The following is a 12,543-nucleotide window of genomic DNA, read 5'->3' as shown; positions in this document are numbered from 1 at the left end:
CTACTGAGGAGGCCTACCAATTAGCTCTTTCTCAAACTGGATCAGAATGAATATTCTTAAAAGGCTAAATAACTCCCCGTTATTTGACCCACGACCTACACTCCACAGGCTCATATCATCTCTCATAGCAGCTTAAGGATGCACCTCTCTTTGTATATAGTGGGGGCATTATTGACAGGAGAGAGAGACGGGGAAGGCAGGGGAGAGAGAGGGGATGGCATGCAGCAAAGGGCTTGGGTCGGACAAGATGTTGAAAAGGTGTTCATGCATTTGTCTCTCCAAGATGCAGACATAATGTGTGTTCATTTTAAATGTAATTATGCCGGTAAGCACTCTGAAAATAACCTCTCGCAGCGTTTGTCCCCATGATAACAGCGACTGAAGTTACTCGGCAACCAAACTGAATTAATAATAACTAATTACTGAATTAGCCGTTGTTCTTCCTGTGCCAATAATTTCAACACATATAGTCATACAGAAGGAGCTGTTGCAGCCTTTATCTGATATCGGTTCAATCACTGAGTGATCTGGGTGAGGGAGCAGCGTCCAATGAAGACAATAAAACTTTTGTCTTGTCTGTAGTTAATAAATACGTTTCATCTGTGTAAGTAAGGAAGTAATTTATTTGTTTTCTACAAACAATAACAAACAAGAGCATTAATATATTGAGACTGTGCCTTTATTGTATCATACATAAAGCACCCTCCTATGCTGTTGCATGTAAGCATTTAACACAGACTGAAAGAGGTCAAACACTTTGTCTGTAAACAGGTACTGAAGTCTACATTCATCAGACGTAGAAAACAAATCAGGACAGTCTGCAGACATTTTAAGGATGTCTGTGCGTTTGTGGTTGCTTATGGATAGTTGTTAACTAGCTAGCTAAACTTTTATTGTTGCGACTAAACTGTAACTAAAGCGCAAAAGTTATTTTTGTTTTGGTTGTTACTAAAAAGCGTGGGGTGCATCACCACCACTCTCTGGACTAGTATTGGTGACCCCGATTAGCATGTAGCCCAAGAAAACACAAACACAGACAATCAGATTTGCAATCTGGCCAACAGGGACACATATACAGCATATGGCCGAGTGTGACTGAAGTGTTCTTGTGTTCTGTTTTCCTTGTATGTCAAGCCTGTGACTGAAAGCTTGAATCCTTTAGTATTTCATGAGTGAAATCAACCACACAGTCATACCTCAGAGTGCTACATAAATGAGCTCTCCACCAATAGAGAGTCTGTATGCATATATGCAGCTCTTTTTTTACGAGGATGCTTATGATTCCATCTGAAACAGTTCGTGTCTTTGTCATGCCTCAACATGTTGTTTTCTGTAGATCAACAGGATGAAAGGCCCTCAGATATCTCTGTCAAGATCTCTCATCCCCTATCACTCTGTGCACTGCTGATTATGGAGCCTCAGTTTTTTTTTTTTTATCAGGCAGGCACAGAAGTCACATGTTCCATACGACCACGCCCTTTTCACAGTCCATAGAAAAAGATTTTGTGCTAATTTCTTCAGCATACATCATTGCTGCCACATCACTGCCTGCTTCCCAACATATGTATCTCCTTCTGTCTCCATAGTCTTCTCATGCTGTTAGATCTACAGTGAATTTAGAACATTTCTCTCAATAAGGTTTCATGTTCATTCATATGTTGCAAAGTAAATGGTTAAACCTTGACGTAAATACCCTGACTGAACTGTCTCTACACTGTCTTAATGACTGCTGAACCCTTTCTGAGCCTCTTAATTCTGTTTGTAGAAATTAGTCCGTCCACATAGTTTTTCCGTACATCTTTCAGTTTTGCTTTACCATAATTTATCTCATTGTCTCTCTCCCCCACCCCCCTCACTCTTGCTGTCTCTCTCTCACGTAACCCCGTTATTCAGAATCAGTGATGCAGAGAGAGTGTTTACATGGGTGAGGGAGAGAGTTTGAGGGAACAAGGCCAGAGCATTTCAGAGAGTTAAAATGAATGTGCTTCCTCTCAGACACCTAAGTCCATTAAGGCAATTACTATCTTAGATGTCAGGCAGTGTCTAAAATGTTATACCACAACAATGATTTTACTATTTATAATCCACCATGCTTCTGTGTAGCCAGACTTGCTGTCTATGAGTCTACTTACTCTGGATTAGAGCCGACTGAAACTGAATAATTTAGGCCAAATACCCATACTAATACTTGAGAGTTACAAAAATTTGTTTACATATTTACAACATACACATACAACATTTTTGATAAGGATACCTTAAATTAGTTTTTAAGGAATTGTGACAAAGGTATGTACTGAATGGAGATGAAACACAAACTTGTCAGTGCTCTATGGTGGACAAAAAGATATGATTGCGACACTATAAATTACCTCAAACATATCTTTGGCATTTCTCTACCTCATTTACTCGTTATTTATCAGCTGAGCTATACTGTATGCCGATACGATATATCTGCATCAGCCAATATTTGCTGATATATTTGCCTGGAGGTTAGAGAGAGTGGTTTGCCTTTATCAGTCTAGGACCAATTTCACACCTTTTACAATGTCTGCAATTTGGCTGTTACATAGTGGCAAATTTAAGTTTGACTAGCTTTAATGAGTTTGGCTGACACGAGGCGTCTATGTTTGTTTGGTTCCTTCCATTTTATTGCTAAGCAGTTCGTATTATCAATCATGTTTTTCATTACAAGAGAAAATGCTATTAGGATGTGGACTAGCTAATGTGTTTTGTAAACATAAAGCTATCTCGGACACAGTGGAGGTGCTAGTCGTGAACAGGGCTTTTTAGCGTAACTTGCTATTTAGCTGGACATGCTAACGACTGCAGCTTACATTAGAGCAGATAACACACTGTTCCCCAACATACAATTTTGCTCTTGCGTTTTTAGTTTTGGGAAAAAAAGACACTACCCTCCAAGCTTAAATGCTGAGTATTGCTCTTACTACCCCCTGCACACCGCTTCAGCATGGGGGGGAGTACAAAGCTTGACAGGCTTGCCATGCTAAGCTATTATTGGACATTGGGGTTAGAAAGTATAACAGTAACTCTGATATGACATGACAACGGCATGTGGCTTTTTGTGTGCTGAATCGAAATGGGGTGCATCACAAACAACTGCCACAGTGTTGGATTTTGAAGTGACCCCCATTCTTATTAGTACATAGATTCCGATCACATCAGAGCAGAGGCCTAATTAGTCAATTAACATCTGAAAACACAGGGGTACTGGGCCTTTAAAGCATGCACTTATTTCTAATAAAGGATATATACCCACATCAGCTCCATTTTTGTGTGCCACCCAACGTATTGTTACTAATTTCTGAATTAAATTACTTATTAAGATGAAATGCTCTGACTATGTGCACTTCCACAGCATTAAGAGCTTCACATGTAAAGTACGATGAGTAAAATAATTATTGTCTCCTTTGTTTCTACCCTCCATCCCTCCTCCTCCAGCTCTTAGTGTGTTTGGACAGGAGCTCCCATCAGGCCCTCATGGCTGCACGGAGGGCAGCTGTTATCCTGCGACAGGAAACCTTCTGATTGGACGGGCTGTCAACCTATCCGCCACCTCTACTTGCGGCCTGGACGGGCCGGAGCACTACTGCATTGTCAGCCATCTGCAGGTCAGAACACACATGAACACACAGTCAAGGTGAAATATAAAGAGTAACATTATCAGCTTCAGATGATGGCTGATTTTCTATTCACACTTTTCCTGCTAATGACTAATGCTAATCACGCATTATTTTCTTCCTTCATTTGCACCCTGTATTATGTGCTGTGATTCACATTGATTTTTCCACAATTGGCATTTTCAGAATATAAAACCCTCAATTTTCACTGCTTTTAAAAGTTTCTCATATACACTCAACTTGCCTCTCCCACCTGCCTGTTCCATCTCCCAGCACCCTCCTTTACAATACATGGCCCCCTATAGTCAAAGCAAAGAGAAATGGGATGGTTTGTTTGTTCTTTCTTTCATGCATTCATCCATCTTCATCCTTCAGTCGCCACTCTTCCATCTTCATTTGTTCATCTGTCCGTTTTTTCCATGAGCCAGGCCCCCCAACGCTACCCAGCCTTTCAATATCAGGCCCCAGGTGGACACACAAGTCAGCCACACCTTAGTCACACACACACACACACACACACACACATACACACTCCCTCCATCTCTCTCTCTCTCTGCATCTCTTTCTCTGTCAATATCATAACCTTGCTGTTTTTACCTTGAAGTAAGCTCTCTTTTAGTTTTTCTTTTTATTGTCTCCGTTTTTGTCATTTCCATGATCGCTGGCCATATTAAGTGATTAATTTAGGTACATGGTTATGTTAAAGCTAAACTTACACATTGATGTATGAGTGGTATAAATGCCAGCAGAAATGTCTTTAGGCTAGGCTTAGGCTCCTGACACGTTCACCATCAAGTTGACATTCACCTCTCTTGCATCCGTACACTACATGTGTTTCCGTGCATCTACAAGTATGTGCCTGCACTTCCATTGCCTCAGGGCAGGAATATTCAACAGTGTCGACTTCCAGGTGAACATGATTGACATTGTCTGATTGCTGAGAGGCCCTCTACTACAGTAACAGGCAGGATATGGTGATAACCTGTCGTACCATAAATCCAGGTGCGGACCATTGCTGGTCTGTCAGAAGCTACTTTAGAGGCCCACACCAAACATTTGTCCCTCAGCCTTTAAATGTCCAGAAGTTCATCAATCATTTGTGTTTGACGTAGGGTCTCCTAGGTAGTTTTTTTGTTCCTTGTGGGATCGGATTGCATAGTTTTTTATGCACAATTCTATCCCAGGAGAAGCAGTGTGTTTAGGGAGCTGCTGCCGAGCCAATTGTGTTTAGACCTTTAAAGGGGTTCTGGTTTGGCCCTCAGACCTACCTGGTAGAGTGGAACTAAAACTGTAACTTTAGACAAGCTCCCATGACCAAGAGAGAGGAACAGGAAAAGTGAAGGAGATGGAAAAACAGGGAATGACAAATGACAAAAAAAAAAAAGGAGGATGCAGAGGAAGTCAGAGACATGGAGGCAGTAGAGAAAAGAGCGAAAAGTATGGCAGGAAAATGAGAAGTGAGATGCTGTATCAACAACAAGGGAATATCAGTTTCAGAGTTGTAACTGAGGTGGAAAGGAAACTGAATGAGGTAGGTGGGGTGTGCTTTTTTTTTTTTAAAGCCACCATCGTGTGACAAAGAACATCAACATCAGACTTACATCAGTGTTTTGTTGGAGCAGAAAGCCTCATAGTTGAGCTGACCAGGCTTGACTAATGGGAGATAAATAAGAGCTCAGAGGGGGGAGGGAGGGAGGGTCTTAAAGCCACACAAGTTTACACCAAGCACCAACTGAAGCTTTACAGTATCCTTGAAAGAGGAGAAAGAGATGAATTTAAACTTTCTGAGTAGAAGTTCAAGGTGTTTTGGTTAACTACTACTTTTTGCTACATCTACTCTAGATAAGGTAAATCTAGATTTACCTGAAACCTTGCTCTTGGACCTTAATTCCTGAAAACAGTATAAAGCTGCAGCGAATACTCAGTGCTGTTACAGAAAGGCTCTCTAATAATGGCACATTGCATCAGGATGGATGGACTACTGTGCAGAGAGGAATGCCCTTTTCAGCAGCCGGGCTCTGAGATGAGGGTTTGGGCAGATTTATGCTGGGAGGGTAGGTGAAGAAGGCAAGCATGCATGTTAAAAACACACACATTCACTTACATGTGGGCATGTGTCCACATGTGGTCACGCACATCCACACACATCACTTCCAGCACGCTTTAGGCATTTCTTTTCACCTCTCAGCTGAGTCTCTTTAACCGCCATGTTGTTGGTTGCAGCTTAATCACCCTTGACAACAACCTAATTAAGAAACGCTGCCCTGGAATCCACTGTTTCTCTGTGCCAACTTACCCTCATCTGCCTGTTTAGCCCTCTTTCCCCCTCTCCCTCCCCCCCTCCCTCCCCCGCTCCCCTCTTTATGGCCCCCTCTCAAACGCACCCCCTTTTTACCCTCTCCCAGCATCTCCCTCGCTCTCTGCCGGCCCCCTTCTTTGTCCTTCAACCCCGCTGTGCTGTTTGAGACCCCTCTCCACTGCATGCCCACTTCTCTCACCTGCACCTTCCTTTCTCTAACCACCCTCTCTAACTTCTAGTACACCCCTTCATTCAAGCTCTTGCTCTTGGCCTTGGTCCCCACATTCTTGTGTCTTTCCCATGCCCTCTGACTTCAAGCTCTTCCCCTCCTTCTTCTTCCTTCTACCTCATCAATGTCAGCAGCTAACTGCATTTTCCCTTCATCTTCCCCTTCCATTCATGTCAGTGCCTCCCTTAATGATAAAGATGAGGATAATGAGACAAATGCAAAAAGCATTTGTCTCATTATCCTCATCTTTATCATTGATGCTTCAGATGCAACAGTCATGTTAGTGTGTAGACCCTCTGGATACCCAAAGTATCGATTGTTAGCCATGCTAGCTGTGTGGCTCTAGGGATGGCATTGTCAGTTAGTCAGTCGGTCCACCATTTTGGCCCAGATGGAAATATCTCAAATATTGAAAGTTTGAGATGAAAGTTTGTACAGACATCCATGGTTCCCAGAGAATGAATCCTACTGACTTTAGTGATCCCCTGACTTTTCCTTTTGCGCCACCATGAGGTTGACCTTTTTGGTTTTTAGTGAAAAGTCTCTATTGAATGGATTGCCGTGAAACGCTCATGTCCCCCTCAGGATGAAATGTAAGAACTTTGATGATAATTTGGTTTAAAGCCAAATACCTGCAAAACCAATGACATTCCCATCAGCTGAACTTAATGTTTAGTGCTAATTTGTAAATGTTAGCATCCTAACACACTAAACTAAGATAGTGAACATGGTAAACATTAAATCTACTAAAGATTGTTATATTGACATTGTCACTGCTGTAGGTTTTCTTTATTGCCCTTTATTCTTATCCTCTCACCTGCCTCCTTCTCTCCCACTGTGTCCCTTGCTCTCATATGCCTCTCCTGTTTTCTTCCCCTCTTTTACTCCTCGCTTTCTTTTCTCTCCTGTCAGCTGTTCTTCCTTTTTAATCTTCTGACCCAGTGGAGATACAATCCAGTCCCCTTTTGTCCCTTTCACACTGGTATTGGCGCACATTGCCCACATTATTTCAGCTTGACAGATGAAAACCTTAATCTGAGGAAACAGCTCCATCCCAGGGGCTTGACTGACACTGTACTACATGTACAAGACACAACCTGTGCAGACAAAATTAAATGAAGTAATACCGTACACACTGTAGGTGTCTGTAAGGAATTACAGCAAGTTGTTTGAATTGTTTCCCATGTAACATCCGCGGGTGGTTTATTACACAGATGGTTCATTCTTTTGGGATATTTTGGTACAAATAGAAAGGTGCTGAACTTTCTGAGCCAACAACTTTCTCCAAGAGTAAATGTGTGTTTTCTAACTCGACAGGAGTCAGACAAGTGTTTTGAGTGTAACTCCCAGCATCGCTATGACCCGTACCGCCACAGAAACAGCCACCGCATCGAAAACGTGATCTACCTCATGGACAGCATTGAAGACAACACCTGGTGGCAGTCTGTCAACGGTGTGTGTGTTTTGTATTTACTCTACAACAGAACACAAGAACACATCAGTGTGTTCATTGCCTCTGTCCTCCCACATGTATGAGAGTATATGTATGCGAGGAATATATTTGTTCTTCGTGTTGTGTTGTTGATAGTTAAATCCTGATGGTAAAGAACATATACATTTTAATTCATTAACTGTAAGTCTATATCCAAATACTTACCATATGTTGTTGAGATGCAGTGGTATAAGAAAAAGACTTACTGCTAAATCTATGTCCTCACTGGGGTAACAAAAATGCAAAGAAAGATCTCCTACAGTCAGTCCGTCTAGCAGACACTGACTTTAGGAGACAAGACTTGTACATCCATTGTGTTGTTATGACATTGAGTGACAGTTATTTCCTCCACAGGAGAGGAGAATGTCAGCATCAGACTCAACCTGGAGGCCGAATTCCACTTCACGCATCTCATCATAAAGTTCAAGGTACAATGCGCACTTTTTTGCATGTATGTAGGTGCCGTTGTGTATGTGTGTGTTTGTGGACCTATGTTTAAAGAGGTGACAGTACTGTATGTGCTTAAGCATGCAGGGTGCATACTTGTCTAGGTGTGTCTTTGTTGTGTACACTGAACTTCGATGGCTGCATTCCATCATCCTACTGTTTGTAAAGACAACATGAAACAAAAGGTCCTGATAGATCAGTCAGGCTGTTGATACCATAACAAATGTCACAGATTTTTCTCATAGCCCATAACTTATTGATGGGACGTGTATTATATTCATACATGAAATACAAGTCTCATTATAATCCCCAGGTGCCACATAACACCAAAATACAAGGAGCAGATGAAGCTTAAAGGACTGAATTCTCTTCCTCTCTTTTCCTCCTCAGACTTTCCGACCTGCAGCTATGATCATCGAACGTTCGGCTGATTTCGGCCGCACATGGCGCCCCTACCGCTACTTTGCTTCAAACTGTACCAAGACCTTTCCTAGCATCCCCGCCAACGGCCTGCACCACATAAACGACATCATCTGCGAGGAACGCTACTCAGACATCGAACCCTCCACTAACGGAGAGGTAAGAAGTAGAAGAGGTGCTGGTAGCAGTAATAGTAGGGACATGTTAGACTGTGAGAACAGAGTGTTAAGACAGTGTCAAAAGATAAGGCTGGCAATATTGTAAAACAACAGAGGAGCAGCTGGTGTACCTGTTTACAGTGTGGACAAACAAACTCATGTTGTTTTAATAAAGAAGTCAATAATCAGCCTTTTTCCATCTTGCCATGAGCAACGGTGATATGATTTCATGCAGTGCACGGTGCAAGTAGTTGGAGGTGTGCAGCCTGTCGCCTGCAGCTCTTCATTTAACAGCTCAATAAAAAAAATGTGACCTTTAATGTGAGGCAGCAGCAGAAGTAAATGTTGGGTTAGCATTAGCAGGAACTTAGCGTCACTTAGCGTCAGGATAGTGAACAGTGAGTAAACAGTGAGGCTGACTTCGATGAGATCAAATTAGAAACATTTCTGAAAAACACAGACATAAATAGTATCAAAAATGGAATTTTATTTCATGAAAACATTAAGGATTAAAACTTTAAAGAATAATTTGTATGAAGATCATAGGAGGAATGGGTGAAGTGTGAATCGTATCTAACTGTTTCTAAAATAATAGATTTTGATAAAAGTGCTGTTTGAAGATTGTGAAGGAAAGTGACTTTGATTTGTTCATAGTAATTGTTGTATTCAAGCTGAAGATCCAGCCCAGATCTGCTTTGGAAAATTGTTCATTTTACACAGTATGCCTGCTTTTGGTTCGCCTCTTTCTCTAGCTGAACAATCATGTTCTGTATTTAAGGTAATTTATAAAGTTTTGGATCCCGCCATTCATGTGAAAGACCCCTACAGCTTGGACATTCAAGGTCAGTGCAGACGTTTAACTTTGACTCTAACATTGTCATTAGCAGCACTGCATAATGTGCCTCTAAAAATTTCACCTTGATATTATTTCACATTTACTGTATTTTATTATACAGTAAATGTGAAAAACCTCTTAATTCAGGCACTGAAATTGAGACTTATGCTCTTATTACTTTTCTTCAGAATTCTTCATCGACCTCTACATCTATAGTGTTTGAAAGTAAATGCTAACTTTGGGCATTTAGGTATGGAACAAAAAGCTTCTTTGCAAGAAGTACTTAGAACAATACTGTTTTTAAAGAAATTATACTATAGTACGTTTTGAATAGTGAGGCTAATATACATAATCAAACCTAATTAATCTGTTTTTCTCCTTTACAGAACTTCTGCGTATCACCAACCTGCGCATCAACTTCACCAAGCTGAACACTCTGGGAGACGACCTGCTGGATCGACGCTCTGATGTCCTACAGAAATATTACTTTGCCATCTATGAGCTGGTGGTCAGAGGGAGCTGCTTCTGTTACGGACACGCCTCCGAGTGCGCCCCAGTGCCAGGGGTCGACGTCCGGGAGATCGGCATGGTGAGCTAGTGGCTATTTATTGCAATCCTGCTATCTGTAATCATCAACGCATCTGTTGTGGGACTAACCAGAAAGAGCAGAAAGCAGTTTGTTTGAAAATAATAAAAACCTCAGCTTGTCTGATTCGTTCAGTACACATTACCATGCCATTATTATTGATAATGACCTTTTTGCTTTTCATTTTGCTACATCGTGATTGGCCAGATCCACGGTCGCTGTGTATGCAAACATAATACAGAGGGCCTGAACTGTGAGCGCTGCCGAGATTTCCACAATGACCTGCCGTGGAGACCAGCTGAGGCGGAGAACCCACACAGCTGCAGAGGTGGGAACACAAGCCTGTTGCTGCTAAAGGCGATATGTAGTTTTTTATTGAATTTCACAATTTACATAAAGTTGCAAAAAGGAACACCATTCTCACCCCACAACGAACATCCCATGTGTATGCACAGTGTGTCATTTTACACAAGGCTCACACAATCATTTCATAAATCATTTTTTATGTGATTGTTTTGTAAAATAACTTTGTGCACACAGTAAGCACACTGACAGGAGTTTCAGTCTCTCCTGAAATGTAAATTCAACATCGTCTGCCCTTGAAAGCATGCATTGAGATGCAAACAAATTTGGGATGTCTTAAGATTTGAAGTTCAGTATAGTAATCTTCCAGATATTAATATACTGCTTATGTACTGCTGTATCTTAATCTTAAGAGAACTCTAAATCTTATCTTCCTGTAGAAGAACACTTTCCTTCAGAAAAGCCTGCTGGAGTTTTTCCACGGCTCATTAAACTGTCTGCTAATTTGAAAGTGTTAAGCAGGATGGTGGTGGTCAAGGTGATGTTTGTGTGCGTGTAACTAGTCTTTATTTGTTCAATTTCTTCCTTGTTTCTCCAGAGTGTAACTGTAACGGCCACTCAAACCAATGTCACTTTGACATGGCGGTGTATTTGGCCACGGGCAACATCAGCGGAGGAGTGTGTGACGACTGTCTTCACAACACTATGGGACGCAACTGTGAGATGTGCAAACCTTTCTTCTACCAAGACCCTGTTAGGGATATCAGGGACCCAAGAGTTTGTGTTGGTGAGTCCTTTGTTCTTTCCTGCCATGATATAGAACATGGGTCACTAACAGGCGGACCGCGGTCCAAGTCCGGACCCGGACACCGTCCTATTCGGACCCGGACCTATAATCAATAAATTACTAAGGGATTTTTAATTTTGACGGGGCGCTTCTATTTTAACCGGCGCAGCTTTTCTAGTCTTGACGGCATTGGTTTAGCGGATCAGGAAACTCACAGACCAGTTGCATACGAGTTACGCCAGCCCACGTGATGCTACTCAGCCAATCAAATCTGTGAATTCCAGGCGATAAACATTGCGACTCAGACAGACGAGAGAGGTGACAGGCGAGTGACAGATGACAAGACGAGTGAACAATACAGGGAGAGAAGACGGAGAGACGAGTGAGCAGGAGGGAGAGAAGACACATTATTTATTGTGAAATTGGTTAAGACTGTAAAGAAAAAGGGAAACTCAAGCTGCTGCTACACTTTTTTCTAAAATTAAGCACTTTATTTTAAGATGCACAATTTTTCAAAAGCTATTTTATTTATTTTCTCTATTTTATTTTTAAATGCAGCCCTTCTTTTACTTAATTAGAGAAGAGCATTATACATATCTACAGTATTATATATCTGTATAGGTCAATGTTAAGTGACAATAAATATTGTCAAAATGTTTATGAATTGTACTTTCTTTATTTGATTTGACAGTCAGTTGTTAATTACGTTGATTCAACTACTAGGCTACTTCAATATATATCACACTAAATCACAATGCAAGTTAGACATTATGATGTTCCAGACCTTTGCTTGAGGAAATTTTCTCTAACTGGACCTCTTCAAATTTTAGAGGAATACCCCTGATATAGAACAACAAATGTTATCTAGATGAAAGTCAGTATTGAAAAATCCCTAAATTGTCCATGAAACATTTGGAAAATTTCCTGTGCAAGTGCAGTTATCTCAAGGATGTTCTTATTTGTGCCATTGAACACTCAGTCAATGGCAATCAACCTCAAGTTAGGAAAATGCCGGAAATCCTTGAGACTGCATTCAAAACAAATGAAATTATCTGACGTCTTTGACAGAATGTTCCATTTAGTTTTGAGGTTACAAGAGTTTAAAATTCATCTGACACTAGATGAACACCTTAACCAGTAACACTTTTCTACACAAAGATCTACACAAACAAAAGCACAAGCATTACTCATTGCTCATTACATGAGCGTTATTAAGTATCTGTTTGCTGATCTTCATGAAAATAAAACCTTCTCAAAAAAATGTCCCCATTGCTCTTGTTCTCTAGGCAAGTTTCCCATTTATGCCCTTTAGTTTTGGCCTCTCCTTTACTTACTCTCTCCATCTGACT

At 41.2% G+C, this 12,543-nt stretch overlaps 1 protein-coding gene across 1 annotated transcript in view; it reads left to right on the top strand.

The window, feature by feature from the left end:
- Nucleotides 1-12,543, top strand: part of lamb2l (laminin, beta 2-like) — a 47,947-nt gene that overhangs the window by 17,990 nt on the left and 17,414 nt on the right. The window contains exons 3-10 of the mRNA XM_070910788.1: nucleotides 3,460-3,629; nucleotides 7,484-7,619; nucleotides 8,013-8,086; nucleotides 8,496-8,684; nucleotides 9,462-9,525; nucleotides 9,905-10,107; nucleotides 10,312-10,432; nucleotides 11,006-11,194. Coding sequence (XP_070766889.1) covers nucleotides 3,460-3,629; nucleotides 7,484-7,619; nucleotides 8,013-8,086; nucleotides 8,496-8,684; nucleotides 9,462-9,525; nucleotides 9,905-10,107; nucleotides 10,312-10,432; nucleotides 11,006-11,194 — 1,146 coding nt within the window. The remainder of the gene's footprint in view (nucleotides 1-3,459; nucleotides 3,630-7,483; nucleotides 7,620-8,012; nucleotides 8,087-8,495; nucleotides 8,685-9,461; nucleotides 9,526-9,904; nucleotides 10,108-10,311; nucleotides 10,433-11,005; nucleotides 11,195-12,543) is intronic.

The sequence above is a fragment of the Enoplosus armatus genome, chromosome 8, assembly GCF_043641665.1.
Source record: "Enoplosus armatus isolate fEnoArm2 chromosome 8, fEnoArm2.hap1, whole genome shotgun sequence".
Classification (NCBI taxonomy): Eukaryota; Metazoa; Chordata; class Actinopteri; order Centrarchiformes; family Enoplosidae; genus Enoplosus; species Enoplosus armatus.
The sequence above is the reverse complement of the archived record's forward strand: the minus strand, read 5'-3'. Positions and strand labels throughout refer to the sequence as shown.